This window comes from Cololabis saira, chromosome 15 (genome assembly GCF_033807715.1).
Source record: "Cololabis saira isolate AMF1-May2022 chromosome 15, fColSai1.1, whole genome shotgun sequence".
NCBI lineage: Eukaryota > Metazoa > Chordata > Actinopteri > Beloniformes > Belonidae > Cololabis > Cololabis saira.
Window position 1 is genome coordinate 41284964 of NC_084601.1, and position 19637 is coordinate 41304600.

The following is a 19637-nucleotide window of genomic DNA, read 5'->3' on the forward strand; positions in this document are numbered from 1 at the left end:
TCATTAATAATTGTCGAAGGACAATCATTAATAAAGTAGATTATCAAATTGAATCAAAATGACAATCAAAACAGCTGATGTAATCAGGAAAATGATAACTTAACAGCAAAAATCAGTCTCAAGGTAGATTATTCTGCAGAATAATAGTGAAGGGAGGAGTCCGAGCACAGGCATTTGCAACAGCAGTTGTGACAAATATGTGTAAAATAAGCACAAACAACTTCTCTCATTCCAATTAATCAGAATTTATTTACACAAGTGTCAAGAAGATGGCAAAACAACGTTTTGGATAAATTCTGATGGCTAAACTACAGAAAAACAACAACTAACTAGACATGAACACAAAACTTCTACTACCTGTGTGTGTGTTGGGGGGGGATAAACAAACACACTCAACTAATGAGCACAGTTGTGACGGGATCACCAGTCCGGCTCACAACGTAAAACTAACTTTTAAAATGTGTTACTAAGTTTCTCTGCCCAGACACAGGACAGCCTCTTACATGAATCTTTGTAAATGAAGAGAAAGTGGTTTGATCCGGCTGCTCAGTGTTTCTTGATGAAACAAAGGGTAGTTACACTCAGCAGGGGATCCGGAAATGGAGTGTCTCTCTCTCTCTCTGTCCTGGTCCAGATGAGGACCAGTGTGGATGAGGGGAATACATGGGCACAGCAGCTGGGCCTCCTTCAGCTCCAGGTCGGTCCAAAGGTGTTCACGTTGAGGAATGCAGAGTTCTGGAGCCTCAGCCTGAGGCCCCAGAACTTGGCCTCAAAGCTGACCAAAGGCCTTAACTGTTCATATAATTACACAATCCATAGTTCATATGGGACTGTCTATCCGCAGATTTATACTCATGTATACCACAATATGTCTACACTGTGTAAAATTGTTATTAATTTGTGTAACTTCTCAATACATCAAGATTTTTGACATCTAATAACAAGGGTCTATGTGAAAACATGGTATTGACTTCAAGGAGTAGGATAAGTTTTTTTTTACTTCTTCTTACTTTCTTTTTGAACATGTCAAAACTGCTGCTGCTTCAAAAAAAAAAATCTCTTGCATTCATTGTTCAAGTATGTTCGAGCATGTCTGTTACTTACACTACCATCATGTTCAAAATAAAGACTTTTGAATTGAATTCTTGTACTTCATTTTCTAAATCTGGTTATAACTGAACAGCTCTTACAACTGTAAGAATCTGCTGTTTTTTTAAAAAAAATATTCAAAATCTTTCCCACAATCAAACCACCACGATTATTTTTTTCAAACTAAATTAACTTAATTGGTGCATGTTAACTGAACTCTCAAAATAAATGATATCAGCACTGATCACGAATGTACAATTTTTATCTAGTGTGAATACGTTGATGTCTCGTCAATTGTTCGTGCCGGGCAAAAGCTGCTCCACACTGATCAGATCTGTAAGGCTTGTCTCCAGTGTGAATACGTTGGTGACTCGTTAGAGAACCTTGCTCGGCAAAAGCCGCCTCACACTGATCGCATCTGTAAGGCTTTTCCCCAGTGTGAATACGTTGGTGAGTCGTCAAATGATCTGGCCGGGCAAAAGCCGATCCACACTGATAGCATCTGTAAGGCTTTTCCCCAGTGTGAATACGTTGGTGTCTCGTCAAATGACCTTGCTGGGCAAAAGCCGCTCCACACTGATCACATCTGTAAGGCTTGTCTCCAGTATGAATACGTTGATGTCGCTTTAGCTCACTTTGCTGGACAAAAGCAACTCCACACTGATCACATCTGTAAGGCTTGTCTCCAGTGTGAATACGTCGGTGACTCGTTAGGTTACTTTTATGGGTAAAAGCCGCTCCACACTGATCGCATCTGTAAGGCTTTTCCCCAGTGTGAATACGTTGGTGAGTCGTCAAATGATCTGGCCGGGCAAAAGCCGATCCACACTGATCGCATCTGTAAGGCTTTTCCCCAGTGTGAATACGTTGGTGACTCGTCAAATGACCTTGCTGGGCAAAAGCCGCTCCACACTGATCACATCTGTAAGGCTTGTCTCCAGTATGAATACGTCGGTGACTCGTCACATCACCTTGCCGGGCAAAAGCCGATCCACACTGATCGCATCTGTAAGGCTTTTCCCCAGTGTGAATACGTCGGTGTCTCGTTAGGTGACTTTTATGGGTAAAAGCCACTTCACACTGATCACAGCTATGTGGTCTATCACCATTGTGAGTTTTCTTATGGATCTTCAAGTTTGATGAAGTAGTGAAGACTTGCTCGCAATCATCACAGCAGTATCTTTTGGGTCTTCCTTTATGATTCTGTAACAGAGAAGATGACTTACATTATCTTGGCTGCATTATCAAAAGCCTTTTCAGTTTCAAGTATGGAGCTAGAACAGTCTCATAATTCACAATGCACAGACTGATTCACAAATGCATAGGACAAAATTCACAAATGCACACGCCGATCCACAAATGCACAGGACAAGATTCACAAATTCACAGACCAATTCACAAATGCACAGAACAATTCACACGTGCGTAGGACAAGATACACAAATGTATTGTTTTTAACTTTGTTTTTAATAGGCAACTTCATATAGAATACAATAGCCACGTATCACAACCGTTTCCTTTTTTTTTTTTTTTTTTTTAAATACACACATACTCAGCTGTTCCATACATAAAAAAATTAAAAAAAATAAAATAAAATACAGTACATTCCTACACACATCTCCATACACATAAGTACCCACAGTAGCAGCATGAAGGCAGCGTCGGACAATACAAACAAAAACACACGTACAACCAGGGGCGGACTTGCCATCTGTGTGATCTGGAGAATCACAGAACGGCCGGTACTCCAGGACGGCCGGCGGCCGGCCACAGTGTTAGGGCTCGGCCAGGCGGGGCTTTATAAATATATGGGCTTTACAAATGTATTAAATATATGAGTGCGGAGTCGGCGTGGCGAGGAGCTGCCCGGCGGACAGTGAGTCGCGCTGTGAAGCCCGATTTATGGTTCCGCGTTAAATCGACGCAGAGCCTACGCCGTAGGTTACGCGGCGACGCGCAAATCTGCGCAACCTACGCCGTAGGCTCTGCGTCGATTTAATACGGAACCATAAATCATTCTTAAACCACCTGCAGCCCGTCAGCTCATCAGGAGGAGAAGTTAAAGAACGGGGCTGCGAGTTGTTCTTTGCTGGTTTGTTTTGTTAACTCTGAGCTTTGTTTGTTAGTTTACTGGTGTTTTTTTTCCTCTCTGTGATTTTTAAATTATTTGTGAAGAAGTTCTGAGTTCCCTGTGGGAGTTTCTCTGTGTTTTTCTATTAAACTACGCCTCGTTTTGAATAAAGTTTAACCCGGTTTTATTTTTAAAATTATCTTCAAAACATAAAAAGAAATCGATCAAAAATCAGAATTAATACAGAAATTATTGGTGCTGTAAACATGTGTCTTTTTGGAAAGGTGCACAACATGGACTTTGGTAGAATAAGAACAAAAGTGCATTTGGATGAAGGGAATGTCATCCTGACTTCCCACATGAAAAAGATTGTTGAAAACAGTTAGGCACCAAATATAATATATTTAATTTTCTCAGATGGCAAAAATAAGAGCTTTATTGATCCCACATAGGAGTAATTCATGTTATATCAGCTATAGAGAACAAGGTAGTGCCGAAAAACAATATATATCCCCCCTCACAAAAATAAGAAAAATAGAGAAACATATTTTCTCACCAACAACATATTTAAAATTTTCCAAGTAACAAAATAACATATTTTTCGGGCAATGAAATAACATTTGAAACATTTTTCAGACAATTACATTTTTTCATGAGAAAATATGTTTCTCTGTTTTTCTTTTGTGAGGGGGGAGCACACAGTCACAAGAACACCATGCTTATGACAACAGAGAAAGACATCCTCATGTCCCTAGACAATGACAGAGTTGCATAAAAAAGTGACCTGTTGAAGAAACTCCTTATCTCTAAACATTGAGAAAAATGGCATTGCTGGTTTGTTTTTTTAGGTTAACATTCAACCTTCATTTCTATGTGAGTATTCAAGTTAAACTGTATATTTACACCCTCTTTACATTGTGATTTATCATAACTCATACAGTGTTGTGTATTTCAGATACCTGTTTTGTATTGGTTCAACCAGAGGGACTGCAGTGAGACCTTAATTTCTATGTGAGAGTATTCAAGTTAAACTAGAATACTATGCTCTTAACACATCTAGTCAAATCAGTGATATTGCTATAATTTGGATGGTATAGTATCATGAGCCACAATTAAGTATTGTGACACTCATGCCAGGCGTTATTGTTGTTGAGTTTCCACGCGCCGATTGCTTTGGGCCGGGCCTAGTCAAAGTCCAGGGCCGTTTTTTAGTCCCAGTCCGTCCCTGCGTACAACAGGACATCGACAGAAACTACATTAAGGGACAAGGCAAACCCGAACCCGCCAGGGGGTCTGGTGGGAAGTGTAGGACAGCAAATCTAGGGATTACCGAATTATAATGGTTTGAGTCTACCGCTCCATTAATAGGGGCATTGCAGGGCTCCATCTCTTACAAAATATATCCAATTGCAGTCTCAAAGAATAAGTAATTCGCTCCATTCGGTAGATGTCCTTTACCTTCTCCACCCACAAATTATACGTGGGCGGATCTGGTTTTAACTAATTTATAGTAATGCATTTTATAGCCGCTGTAAGTAATATATGCAATAGATACGTTTTGGCTCTGCTCCCCAAACCCTCCGGTATAGCTCCCAGCAGCATCACCACAGGGTCGACTGTGACAGGCTGATCGAAAACTCGTTTCAATGCTTCAGATACCTCCACCCAGAAGGGTTTTAATTTGGTACAGGTCCAGAATATATGAGAGTGGTTCCCGATGTGTGCCCCACATTCCCTCCAACATACATTTGAATAATTTTGACCCATTTTGGCCACTATTTGAGGTGCCCTAAAGAATCTGGATATTACTTTCCACTTAAATTCCCTCCAGGTATTGGAGTTGGTTACCAGGTGTGCGTCACTACAAATATCCAACCACGAGTCCGATGTTACTTCTATGCCTAACTCAGCCTACCATTTTTCGCGCGCACGCGCACACGCACGCGCACGCACACACACACACACACACACACACACACACACACACACACACACACACACACACACACACACACACACACACACACACACACACACACACACACACACACACACACACACACACACACACACACACACACACACACACACACACACACACACACAATTATCTGGGCTTAGATCCAAGAAGACTTGGTAAAATTCTTTGATTACCTTGCCCTCCCCAAATTTGAATTTTAGCAGCATCTCTTCAATGGGAGTAGGTTTCATGGCTCTCTTCCAATCTTTATGTTTTGTTAGAAAATCTCTCAGCTGCAGATATCTGTAAAAATTAGTTTTTGGGAGCCCGTATTCCATCTGCGGTTGCTCGAATGATTTAAGTCCATCTTTCCCAACCAAATGGTGTATACTGGTTAAACCGTAATCCGTCCATTTCCTAAACCCTGAATCCAAGCGAGATGGTATGAACTCTTTCATGTATGCTATGTGCGTCAATGATGAGATTTGTTTAGGTAACCCAAAAGTAGTTCTTATCATTCTCCAAATTTTCAGAGTGACTCTAGTCCAATCACTCATTTGGACTTCTATCAGTGGAGTATCTAAAAAGAGCATAGGGGTGGGGAGCAAAGGCTTTTTTCAATATTTGAGTTGGATCACCAAACAGACGTTTTGCGCTTTATAATAAAATCGCCACGAGTCGCATCGCGCTGACTCCCGCTTCCTGATTCAGACGTTTGACGGCCCCGCCCCCCGACCAATCAGGGGCCTGTAGTTTGATGACAGCCCTGCCCTCCGACCAATCGGTGGCGAGGAGGGTGGTGACGTCAGAAATAGTCCCGGCTCAGCCGTGATAGAACCTCGCTAGAATGGTTACAGAAAAATGTATCGGCTTGGAGCGGCTCTACCCGTCTCAATCCTAGTGCAAATGCGCAAAACGGGGCTGTGGCGGGTAGAACCGAGGTGAAGCGAGACTAGTGCAAAAGGGCCATTAGTGGTTTCAGCTGTGCCGCCCAAAAATAGTGCCTGAGGTTTGGGAGTTTAAGCCCCCCTTCCTTAGATAGCTGTAGAGTTTTTAGCCTTACCCTCTGTCTTTTCCCCTGCCATATGAATGTAGAGATACGTCTGTCCAGTTTATCAAATACCATTTTAGGAATGTCCACTGGAAGCATCTGAAACGGATACAGCAGCCTAGGTAGGACATTCATATGTATACTCTCTATTCGACTCAGGAGAGAAAGAGGGAGTGCTGACCACCGGTGTAAGTCATCACTAATAGTTTATATGAGACCAACTACAAGAAATGAATACAATTTGTCCAGGGATAGAGGAATAAAAATCCCAAGATATTTGATGCCATTATCAGGCCATCTAAATTCACTCAGAGTCTTAACTGTCTGTGGGATTTTGGTACTGATGTCTAATGCCATCGTTTTGTCCACGTTTATTTTATAGCCCGAAAAATACCCGTAACTAGAAATAACAGATTTTAGATATGGGATTGTCTTTGCCGGTTCTCGCAAATATAGTAACACTTCATCGGCATATACAGAAAGTTTGTGTTGTTCACCATCGATTGTAATGCCTTTTATATTGACGTCATCCCTGATCAACTGTGCAAGCGGCTGAATGCTGATTGCAAACAGTAGTGGCGATAGCGAGCATCCTTGTCTGCAGCCCCGTTCTAAAGTAAATCTGTCAGAAAGAAAGCCATTGGCCTTAACCGCCGCCTGCGGACCATTATATAACGTTTGTACCCATTTTATGAAATTGGGGCCAAATTTAAATTTCTCCAGAGTTTGTACCAAATATTGCCAGGAAACGCGGTCAAATGCTTTCTGTGCATCGAGAGATAGCAACATCACTTCCTGTCTCCTCACCGACGGGTGGGTAATTTTGTTTAGTAGTCTGCGGATGTTGTCCCCATAATATCTCCCCGTAATGAAGCCTGTCTGATCAGGGTGGATAATACTAATGATGACGTTTACCCGTTTAGCTAGGATGGCTGTCAACATACGCATATCTGTATTCAAGAGTGAGATGGGTCTATATCACTGGCATTTAGTCGGGTCCTTACCCTCTTTGTGTATCACTACTATTGTTGCTTCTCTCCAAGAAGGGGCCATGCTGCCACATTGTAATGCGTGATGATAGGCATTTAGTAGTAGGGGAGAAACAACGTCCTTGAAAGTCTTATAAAACTCATTAATGAATCCGTCCGGGCTCTGGGTTTTATTATTTTTCAGTATGGAGATTACTTGCAGTAGTTCCTCTGCCTTAATTGGGCGATCTAACTCTTTCACAGAGTCTTCTGATAACTCTGGCAATTTGATGTTTTCCAGGAAACGTTTTAGTTCGTCGTTGTCTGTGCCGGTATCTGTGTTTTTATACAAAGTTTTATAAAATTCTGCAAATGAGTTTGAAATCTCGTCTGGTTTCGTTAATGTCGACTCACCTGATTTTAGTTTTTGTACTATATTAGAAGATTGTTGTTTTCTCAGCCACAGGGCCAATAATCTACTGGCTCTGTTTCCAGACTGGTAGTATTTTTGGTTAGTGAACCTCAGGTTGCCCTCAATCTTTTCAGAGAGGTGGTTGTTGAGGTCTCTTCTTGCTTGTTTGAGAGTATTTAATACATCCAAATTGGGTGTGCTTTTATGCTGTCTTTCCAAACCTCTTATTTTTCCCTCTAGTTCCTGGCGCTTTGCTTCTCTCTACTTCTTTCTCGCACTGGAATATGAAATAATACAGCCCCTCATGTATGCTTTAGCACAATCCCATAGTATAAGTGGTGACGTTTCAGGCGATGTGTTTATTTCAAGGTATTTTTTTAACTCAGAATTCACAAACGTAACAAAATCCTTTGTCGGGAAGCGTTTAGCCTCCATTTTGGTTGTGAATCTGTGTCCTATATCCCAATCTACTGAAATTGGTGCGTGGTCTGAAATAGTGATCGGGTATATGGTTGTATCTATTATCCTATGCATTTCAGCTTTAGGGGTGAAGAAATAATCTAATCGAGAATAGGACAGACGTTTATTAGAAAAAAAAAGTAAAGTCTTTAGCGCCAGGATATTTACTTCTCCAAACGTCTGTTATCCCTGTCTCTGTAGACAGATGCTTTAACATTTTGTTCATTCTAGAGGGAAGGGGTTTTGGGTATGGGTTGTTTATCCCTAAATTGTGACATCACACAATTATAATCACCCCCTTTCAAAAGTACGCCGGAGCTATAATGCAATGTTATATCAAAAATTGTCTTAATAAATTCAGGGTCGTCTTCATTGGGGGCGTATACATTCATAAGTGAAATTTGTGTGCCATCAATGGAGCCATTTATTAAAATATACCTTCCCTCTGAATCCTTATGAAGTGAATCTAGTTTAAAGTTGACCAGTCCATGTATAAGAATTGCTAACTTGCTAACTATATTGCTTTAACTGGTTAAGGATTTTCTTCCTTTTCACTGGGTTATGTAAACCCTTGACGTTGTAGCTCAAAACCCTCAGCCAACCCATCTATCGGTCATTTTAGGTTGGATATCTAAGGCAATTTTTCCCGTATTCAATATTGATATCGTTGGGAGCCTCTGTAGAGGGGAACGGGATGCAAGTGAGGCACACACGGGAAGGACTGCGTTTGGGTATAATACTAGTATTGGAGGTTTGATGATATAAATGACTGTGGTTGGAGAGAAGAGAAGCACCAAAAGATTATTAGCAAACATAGGGCATGCTAAGATATAGTAATGGAAACAGTAGCATAGTTGTAGTAGTGATAATACAGCTGAGTTGTTGAAGAAGTATTCGCGTATTGAAATTAGAGAAATCTTCATAAAAAAAAACTATGAAATAAAATGCATGAAGTTGCTGTTGCCGAAAATATTTCAAAATGAACCCCTCGAAATATGGGGGAAAGAACACTCAAAGCCATAACGAAAAGAAAACAAATGCCAGAAACGAAGTTCGACGGGTTTCACGAAACCCAAGGGTTAGAACAAACAGCTATGGATGATCCCACACAGCAGGAAGTGGTTGAAAAGATAAAGGTACTAATGAAGCTAAAACGAAGGTTGTGAATGTACTATTCTACATATAAATGCACTTAAAGCCAACCTCGTAAGTAAAAAACAACTGGAGTAAAAGGGGATACATATAATGAAGGGAATAGAGGTAGGGCAAGACGGAAATGAAAAATACTAAAGAGGGATATATATACAATTAGAAAGAGAGAAAAAAAAAGCAATACAGAAAGGAATAGATGAGCAACAATAACTGTAGAAACAAGTCACATAGACAGATGTGCGTAGGCACGAAGACTCACGGACACATGCACACAAACCTACGTACACCCATGCATACACACATACATGCACACATTTACCCAGGGATAGGTTTGGGTTCATTAATAGTAGCCATTTTGGAAAGATCCAAAATGGCTAAAGATGAGAAGTCTCGTCGACCCCTGACATCCTTACGTTCTCCTCCTCATTCTAGACTCCAAATTCAAGTTCTGCTTGTTTAAAGTCTCTATTGGTATTTTCACCGTGTCTCGCAGGGTAGCGACTTCATCTGACCACATTGACAGGCCGCCTTCGACATCCACGAGTGTAGACTTCACCGCGTCGATTTCTGAGCGAAATCCAGTATTACTGCTTGCAATTTCAGACCTAATTGCCTGCATTTCGCTCCCCGACTTCTCGAAATCAGCAGCCAGGGCATTCTTTAATTCTTCCCGCAGTGCCGTGGTGATATCTTTCCGAAGGGACGCAATGATGTCCGCCTTTAGCTCCGTAGTGTCCATGGTCAAACTTTCCAATGGGCTGGTCAGCACTCGAGCTCGGGGTGGAATATACAGCAATAGGCCTCGGGCTCGCCGGTTTGTATTTATACTTACTCAAGTCGTAAGACGCCATCCATGTTACTTATTTCCTCTCCAACTGAATATTGATCCCCTAACTAACCTTTCGGCAAGTTTTTACTTATTTAAACCGGAGCTTTTTTAACGGAGCTTCCGCCATTGTTTAGAAGGGTGGCTGTTTCAACAACGAGAGACGGTAAAAATTAGGTTTTGCGTCAACACTTACCCTAACCCTTGTGTATGAAGTTGACTTCATCTGGCGAGAATCGACGAAAGCCAAAGTCATCACTCAAGTGTGAAGTGTGCAGTGTTGCAATGCGAGACAGTCGCTCCATGGCAAGAAATACAGAATTCCATCTGGTGTCATTTGGCACGACAAAACCAATCCCAAGCTTTTCTTCTACAGTATCAGAAGCCTTTGGACTCCGCTTAACCCTGTTCCACAGAGCAGACGCTTCCGCAAAAACAGCCCTCGACATTGCTTTGTAGCGTTGTTCAGTTACTTTTTCAGTATCTTTGGCCACTAAATTCAAGGTGTGAGCCATGCACCTTCTGTGAGGGGGGAGAGAGGGATGATCCAGATCTGAGAGAGGCTCAGGCTCCATCTGGTCATCTTCATCTGAGCTGTCACTGGCGGCAGCAAAGGCTGACTCTGGTTCATTGTCATCCTCACGTTCAGTTTCATCAACTGTCTCTGGCTCTTCAGCATCAATAGCAACATCCATCCCAAAACAGTTGATCGCCTTGACAAAGTTTGCAGCGTTGTCTGTTACTGTACACACAACCTTGTTGTGGATTTTGAATTCTTTGTTAACATCTGACAATACTTTTGCCAATACATCATGTGTATGTGCTCCTTTAATCCGCCGGCATGCCAGTACTGCAGAGTGTCTTTCAGAAACATCAGTTTTGTTTAGCCAGTGGATAGTGATGCCCATAAATGACTTATTCACAGCTGACCAGCAATCTGCTGTTGTGCACACAGCATCAACCTCAGAGAGTTCAGCCTTAAGTTCACATATGTTTTCTTTATATTTCTTGCTTAACAGTGTCTGTACTTTTTTTCTTGATGGTACTTTTTTGGATGGCTGCAACCCCTTAATTAAGTTTATGAAAGCTGGCCTTTCCACTTTACTCAAAGGCTGCAGGTCTCCAATGATGTACTGCAAAACCAGGTTGTCCAGCTGCGGCTGGGAGACAGAGGAAACATAGCCCCTACTGTATGATGTTAATGCGATTTGGGTGGTAACGTGGCTCGCTGTTGTCGTGTTTTTTTTATTCCCTCGCACATACCTTGAAAGGCTAGCCGGGTGCTTTAGCTCAATGTGCCGTTTTAGGTTTGCTGTCGACGTCGTTGTGTATATTTTGTAATACTCAGGGATTAAAGGGAAAGTTCGTTTTTTTACAACCTGGACCTTATTTCTGGCATTTTTTATGGTTGTATACTCACCCAGAGGTGTTTGGTGTCTGTGGCAGGGTGGAGGAGCTGCAGCCACTCAGGCTGATTAGGGCACATGTGGGCCCAATCAGCCTCTCCACTCTGCCAGCCTTCATAAGGCATGGCTGCCCAGCAGCAAGGGCTCCTCTGAAGCTGCTGTGAAGGTGCTTCTGCACGTGTGGTTGGTGTTTGAATAAACGGGTCTGCACGAAACTCCGTGTCCTCTCCATCCTTCGGTCGGGCCCGGTAGCACTCGCCCTGCTACAGTGTCATTTGGAGTCCTTCGGAAGATATTAGGAGTTTTTTGCGAGCCTCTTCTCCTTATAACGGTAGCGCCTGGGGCACAGAGGGACACAGACGTTGCAGCGTCTAAATAACACATGATTGCCGCAAAACTCTTCATTTCTTTTATGAATCACTAGATCTGCTTCCAGGACCTGTTGTAACATTGTGGCGCTGTCTGTGTAATAAATAAAATAAATAAATCAGTTTGTAAACAAGACCTCTGAACTCATGACGTCATCTCTGTGCGCGCGTCCCAGACGCAGCTCCGTGTACAGCTGGAGTTCACTACTGTTAGTTTACTGTTAGTTATTTGAAACATGTCTGAATATTTGTCAAATTCTGAGGTTGTGGACGACTTTGAATATGATGGACGTCCTTACCGTTTTGAGCCGGAGTATACGGCTGAAGAGCTCACTGAACGGAGGACAGAGTGCGCGCACTTGCGCGAGTTTCGCGGCAATCATGTGTTATTTAGACGCTGCAACGTCTGTGTCCCTCTGTGCCCCCGGCGCTACCGTTATAAGGAGAAGCGGCTCGCAAAAAACTCCTAATATCTTCCGAAGGACTCCAAATGACACCAAACACCTCTGGGTGAGTATACAACCATAAAAAATGCCAGAAATAAGGTCCAGGTTGTAAAAAACCGAACTTTCCCTTTAAAGCAAAAAAAATATTTGACTGAAAAATTATTTTCAGGCCAGTTCATATTCCCCCGGAATCTATGCGCTGCATCACACTTTAAGAACGACCCCTTTTCTGCCGTGCGGTCACTTCCCAAAGGTTTCAACTAAAAAAGTTAAATGCTGTATTAGCCCTTCTGTTTTCTGTTTTTTAATCATCATTTGAGTCGATCCAATATTGATGTGGGTTAGTGTTATTAAAAATGCTTTTTGAGCTGTTGCCTGAATTATAAGACTGTAAAATAACTAGTGAAATAATAATTTCACAATAATTATTGTGAAATAACTAAAAAATAAATAACTCAAATGGTCCTTTAAATATCCATTTAAAGTGAAAAAAAGATTGCAATAACTAATCTTTTGATATTTTGTTCAATCCTAAAAAGTGTGTTGTTATGATCTGCAGAACAAAGGACGATCTGAAGCTTACCTTCCCCTCTTTTTCTTTGGCAGGAGAAGTATTAGAGGTTGTAAAGAAGTTTAAATAACTGGGCCATATAATTAGGGATGATTTCTGTGACGATGATGATTTGCAGCGTCAGTGCTGTAAGCTATATGGCCAAGCCAATATGCTGGCACTTAAGTTTCATATGTGTACGGATAGTGTTAAGATAGCACTGTTTAAAACATATTGCACGCCGCTATACACTGCTCACTTGTGGTGCCATTACACAAGTGCTAAAATAAAAAAGCTACAGGTGTCATACAATGATGCTTTTAGAATTTTTTTAAAACTCCCTAGATGGACAAGTGCAAGTGTAATGTTTGTGAGCAGTGATGTTCCCACTTTCCATGCTGTATTGAGGAATTTTATGTTTAGTTTTATGTGTAGACTGAAGGAGTCAAAGAATCTTTTAATTATGGCCTTAACTGACACGACACAGAGCGATACAAGGTTCTCCTCCTGTTTCTGGAAACACTGGAGGAAATGTTTGTATGTTTTCAGCTAATTTGAATGGCACCAGGAAATGTTTGTATGTTTTTAAACTTATTTGAAGGGTACAAGTGAATCTCTTTCTCTTTGTGTTTAATGTCTGTGTATCTTGTTTTGTATTCTGGACCCAGTGTCTGCAAATAAAGTTTATATATAATGCAGTAAAAAAAAATCATTTTAGCTTGTCTAATTTATTCTGTCACCAGACACATAGCTGAACATGAAGCATCAGGCATTTTTCAGGTATTTCATGACAAACCGTGTGTCCTATGTAATATACATGTATTAGTTTCACCTCTCAAGTTCAATTATTGAAATAAATTAACTTTTACACCATTTTCTTCACCTGTAGGCTATACAGGACTGTCTCAGAAAATTAGAATATTGTGATAAAGTTCTTTATTTTCTGTAATGCAATTAAAAAAAAAAAAAAAAAAAGTCATACATTTTGGATTCATTACAAATCAACTGAAATATTGCAAGCCTTTTATTATTTTAATATTGCTGATTATGGCATACAATTTAAGATTAAGATTCCCAGAATATTCTAATTTTTTGAGATAGGATATTTGAGTTTTCTTAAGCTGTAAGCCATGATCAGCAATATTAAAATAATAAAAGGCTTGCAATATTTCAGTTGATTTGTAATGAATGCAGAATGTATGAAATTTTTGCTTTTGTAATGCATTACAGAAAATCACAATATTCTAATTTTCTGAGACAGTCATGTATTCTACATCTGGGCTGATGTGGACATACATAGCATAGGAGGATATTTCAGTTGCTAGTACGGTTGGCTGTCTGTACAGTCATGCAAGTTCAATGCTATTAAAGCACTTTAAACTTAAAATCAAAGCGTTTTGTTTTTTCATATAAAATAAATACATTTCTATGCATTTTAGAAGTTTTGGGGATGTCCCTTCTTTTGGCTCCTGATGACTCCTTTGACTACAGACGTCGCCGTTAAAGTAAATGATCTTTTTTCGCACGTATCTTTTTGTGTCCAGTCAACTGTGTGCTGGCAAAACTTGCAGATCATTGAATCGCCAGACACGTTACACACGGACAAGTACACACTCATACACACCCCCAACCGTGCACAACCAGTGCTGTCCCACAATCAGCCGCGTGAAAAAAGTATTATCTATATTTACTATAGCTTGTTTGGTTTCTTCTGTTATTGGGAAATAATATATTTGTTTCGCCTTAAGTTGAATTTTCCGACCTTCCCCTGTATATTATGACATAAATAAATAAGAGCATATTGTGTGTCTGTATTGGTTCAATACGGAACGCAACTTTTAATTCCCAATTAAGGCTGATTTATGGTTCCGCGTTACACCAACGCAGAGCCTACGGCGTAAGGTACGCAGCGACGCGCGCCGTGCGTTGCGCGTCTCCGCGTACCCTACGCCTTAGGCTACGGCGTAGGCTTTGCGTAGATTTAAGGCAGAACCATAATTCAGGCTTTACGGAACAATTCCGTATTTCAAGGGACGGGTGGCAACCCAAAGCACGACGCGCTCTCCTCGCGTGGTTCGAGCGAGGTCCGTTTCTTAACGCAGCTGGTTGTGTGAGCGGAGATGAACGCACATGGCAGCATAAACACAGACTCAAACAGCAAGTAATTTCCAGCATTAACAGTCCTGCTCAGCCCGCCGTCTGTACGGAGTAACCCGTGGTTCTGTAGCTTCTGCGCTGGTTTCTCAGGCGGCCGCTTCTTTCAGCATTTTCTCAAAAGAAAACTTAATTTAGTTCGAGTTTTAAAAACCAGCGCTTTGTTAACGCTACCGCTGCACTTTGACGCCGTGTTCATTGTTTGATAGTTTCACACCACGCCCATATGTGAATTAAATAACGTGACTACTGGTACCCGTCACCCCAGGGGGGCGGGGCGAACCTGCCCTCCTCCATTTCTGATTGGATAATACCAAGGCTCTGGCTAGATTTATTGGTTTACAACAGCGTCAGTTTAATGCCTAAAATGATTTCATTTGATAGTCTTAACTGTATTACAAGAAAACGCACGTGCAAATGTTTTTTGTTCTCTTTTTTTCCCCCTCATTTTCCAAATGACGGAAATCCTTCTAGAGACGGAGAACTTTAATCCCTGAATACTGATGTTGCTCAACCCAAGGCAAAAGTTTGTAATTCTGATATCTGCCTTGTTTGTTTGTTTGTATCTATGTTTCAATAAAAAAAACAACATTCTGTTGCCAAACTAAGTTAAGGATTAAAGTGAAGATTGTGTATGAATTAGCAGGAAACATCAAGATGAGAATATGTTTTCAGATAGAAAGTTTGGGCAAGTTAACCTGCATGGGGACCTTTCTCCAGCAGAGAGCAGCAGAATCTGGGCAAAGGAAACGGCGCCAGCGACCTCCGTCGTCACTTGTGTCCAGCTGGTATCAGACCGGGAACAGCGCCACTCGCGGCCACAGCCAGAACTGCAGGTCGCGTACGCGTTCACTATCTTTTTGAGAACGTGCACGTCCACGCGCCAAATGAACGCAGGACACGCGTGACGACAACGATGCGTACGCGTTCTGAACTGCACGTAGAACTGAGCCCTAACTGATGACGGTTGGATTCTTCCTGATGTTGGTCCTCAAAGGCCTTCAAGAAAGCAGCTCAGCGTGAAGTCAAGACACTAAACTGTGGTGTTTGTTTCAAGATAACGGAGCCTGGAAGCAGGTTTACCTTCCTCTTCCTCAGCTTGGAGTCGTTGAGCTCCTCCTTGACGGTAATCTCCTGCTTGGGCGGCAGAAGTTCCAGCTCCCTCTCCTTGGCTTCTCTCAGCAGCTGCTCGGCGGTGATCTGCACCTCGGCAGGAGCTTCGTTCTTCACCTGAAACACCACAAACACCCTGAGATATCTCTGCAGGAGCTTTGTTCTTCTCCTGAAACACCACAAACACCCTGAAATATCTCTGCAGGAGCTTTGTTCTTCACCTGAAACACCACAAACACCCTGAAATATCTCTGCAGGAGCTTTGTTCTTCACCTGAAACACCACAAACACCCTGAAATATCTCTGCAGGAGCTTTGTTCTTCACCTGAAACACCACAAACACCCTGAAATATCTCTGCAGGAGCTTTGTTCTTCACCTGAAACACCTCAAACACCCTGAAATATCTCTGCAGGAGCTTTGTTCTTCACCTGAAACACCACAAACACCCTGAAATCTTTCTCCACCCACTTTTATGCTCCCTGGGTCTTTTCAGAATCCAAAGAATTGAAAGGACAATCAGGATCTTGTGTTTCATGCCGTCACCCTGAGTTAAAAAAAGCAGTCGTGCCAAGTAATGTAGCAAAACCAAAGCTGGAGTTATGATGGGAGACATTCCTTGGTTTGAGGATTTGAAACACTTAGCGCCGCTCCTTTTAAGAGTTCCACCTCCGACCAAACGGGACAGCTAATCACAACAATGTTCATGCTGCTGCTGTAAGACAACGGAAACCTCCAACCTCAGTATGTGTTATATGTCCTTGAATAATGTTTGATGGGTGATGTTTGATAATATCCTTGAATAATGTGTGAGGTTTTTTATCTGTGCTGTATTTATTTGTTCCAAGGGACTGCAGATGCAAATGATCCTAAGGCTAACTCTGGTGCAATGCATCACATGTTTACATTTATGTTTTTAATTGCACATGGTCCCTCTCAAATAAGATTCAAGTAAGTAAGTAAACTCTCTGGTCCTGGTCTGGGTTTAGGGGGTCTTGACTCCAAGTTTACCGACGACTGATATGTTTTCTATGCTGTTGACTGCACATTAGTGCCCCCCCCACCAACTTTGAAACATGTTTTCTCCAGATTTCAGGCAGAAGAACCCGGATGTGATCAAAGTTCTGCTGAAACAAAAACTAACCAAACTAAACTGAGGTGAAACTAATATATGACTTAGTCTTATTAAGACTAGGTCATATATTAGTTTCACCTTTTAAGTTGAATTATTGAAACAAATTAACTTTTACACCATATTCTAGTTGAATTATTGAAATAAATTAACTTTTACACCATATTCTAGTTGAATGATTGAAATACATTAACTTTTACACCATATTCTAGTTGAATTATTGAAATAAATTAACTTTTACACCATATTCTAGTTGAATTATTGAAATAAATTAACTTTTACACCATATTCTAGTTGAACTTTTTAAATAAATTAACTTTTACACCATATTCTTCACCTGTATATTCTACATCTGGGCTGATGTGGACATACATACATACATACATACATACATACATACATACATACATACATACATACATACATACATACATAGGAGGATATTTCAGTTACTATATGGTTTTTCTGCCTCTACAGTCATGAAAGTTCAACGCTATTAAAGCACTTTGAACTTTAAATCAAAGCATTTAGTTTTTTCATATAAAATAAACACATTTTTATGCAGTTTAGAAGTTTTGGGGCTTTTTTTTTGCTCCTGCGCTGCTGAAATCAGGGCGTCCCTTATTTCTATTTGTGAAAGGTGGAAACCCTAGTGTGGATTAAACTAATTAAACTGAATGAATCCATCAATAAGAACTGATTCCACTAATTCATATGAATGTGAGCCCGACGCCAGCCCCAGTTTGACACAGAAACAGTTGAAAACGCTAAGACTTCATGACTAAAACCCGTGCCCTGTCCAAACCCTGCTTAGCTTAGCTTAGCTTAGCTTAGCTTAGCTTCCCTAAGCTCCGGGTTTCGTACCTTCGCCACCTCGGGGATCCGCTGCTTCCCTGCCGCGGTGGACGCCATGATCCTCGGTGTGTCGGGGGTTCGAGCCCCGGAATATCAAACCTGAGCGGGTCAAACAGCAGCTTTTAACGATACATGGTGGTCTTTATATCTATATCTTTATATATTTATATCTATGTATCGCAGCAGCTCCACGGGGCGTCCTAGTTTATATGTCTATGGTTTGTAGAGCAACATTTGCTAATAAAGTTTTTTAAATAAAGGCTCCATAACCCGGAAGTGCTGCCGCCATGATTCAATAGTATAGACGAATCCGGCGAAACCCGGAAGTCGAGCGGGCCGCCATTACTGCGGTGGCGGCTCCGCTCCTCCGCTCCAGCCCATAGACATATATACGTATGGATCTATTACTCCGCTCCCTGCCAGGCTCTCTAAATGTATTTGTATCATCGGAACACTCCTGTCCCGTCACGTGCATTTGTTTTGATAGTGAATGAAGACGGGACGGACTGTCAAAACCACTTTTCTGTTTCACCAAGTGAACAGACGGAACGCAAAAAAAAGATGTTAAACTGCTGGAAAGGAACTGGAATTTACCTGGATACCTTAAACAAGGAAGCCAGGGAGCGGTATATGGAGAAAATAATGATTATTAACGGTTTGATCCATATGAAATCACTACTAGTGGAGCTCCGATGAGGATTTACTGCCGCAGTTCTGCACAACCCACGTCTTACTACCTTGTTTAGTGTTTGACAGCTGCTTTGGTAGATGTTTGACTCGCCATGTGTTTCAATAAATTAGTATAATAGTACAACATACAGTACATCTTTTTTATTACTCTTACTTCTCTTTTCTTTTTTTTATGCTGAAGAGGCTCCGAGACATGAGCAATATTTTTGTTTTCCTCGTGAGATTATTTTTTTCTTCTGCAGCTACAAATAGAGTTAATATTTTTTCCTCAACAAACTAGTTTTATCTGCAGATTGGGGTTATGTATGTATGTATTCTGTATCATCCGGAGCTGAGATAGTTCTGCCCTTCAATTAGAGACCTGTAATTGCGTTTTTTTTCGTCATCGGACGCCAGGCGATCAATAAAATATTATTGGATACCTAAAATTAAACAAAACATACACAGGTAATATTTAATTGTGCAGACATGCCTCGTAAGGAGAGGAGGTGGAGAGAGCTATATTACAGTGTTTAATCATACACTCCCTTATCTCCCTATTCCTCTATTCTTTCCTGCTTATCGCTCAAACAAATCATTATTTATAAATTAACATCAGCATTAATTTAAGATACCTTCATTATTTATGGAAGGCCACTGTCTAACATCATCAATCCAGCTATAATGATGCTGTAGAGCGTCAGGTTACAATAACAGCGCTGCGGTGGCAGATTGACACCTGCCACCGCAGCAATGGCGCCGCCGCAAGATGGCGGCGCACACAAACCGGTCGCCGGATTCGTCTATACGGCTGCACATAGACATAGACATATATACATAGACGCCGCATTGACTGACGCTTCCTATTGGGGCCGACGTCGGGCGTGGCCGCCATCTTGGATCGGTGGCGCTTTGACTCCAGTGCGCTCACTTCTATTGAGGAAGGAGGTGTATGCAT

General features: G+C 41.4%; 2 protein-coding genes across 2 annotated transcripts in view; one reads left to right on the forward strand and one right to left on the reverse strand.

The window, feature by feature from the left end:
• LOC133460936 (zinc finger protein 845-like) overlaps positions 1 to 19637 on the forward strand; it is a 53413-nt gene that overhangs the window by 16133 nt on the left and 17643 nt on the right. The window lies entirely within an intron of this gene.
• Positions 1351 to 18067, reverse strand: LOC133461371 (zinc finger protein 239-like). Its single transcript, XM_061742258.1, has 3 exons — positions 18020 to 18067; positions 15996 to 16142; positions 1351 to 2292 (listed from the first exon to the last, which is right to left on the reverse strand). Exons 1-3 carry the CDS (start codon positions 18065 to 18067, stop codon positions 1351 to 1353), a joined length of 1137 nt encoding a protein of 378 aa, XP_061598242.1.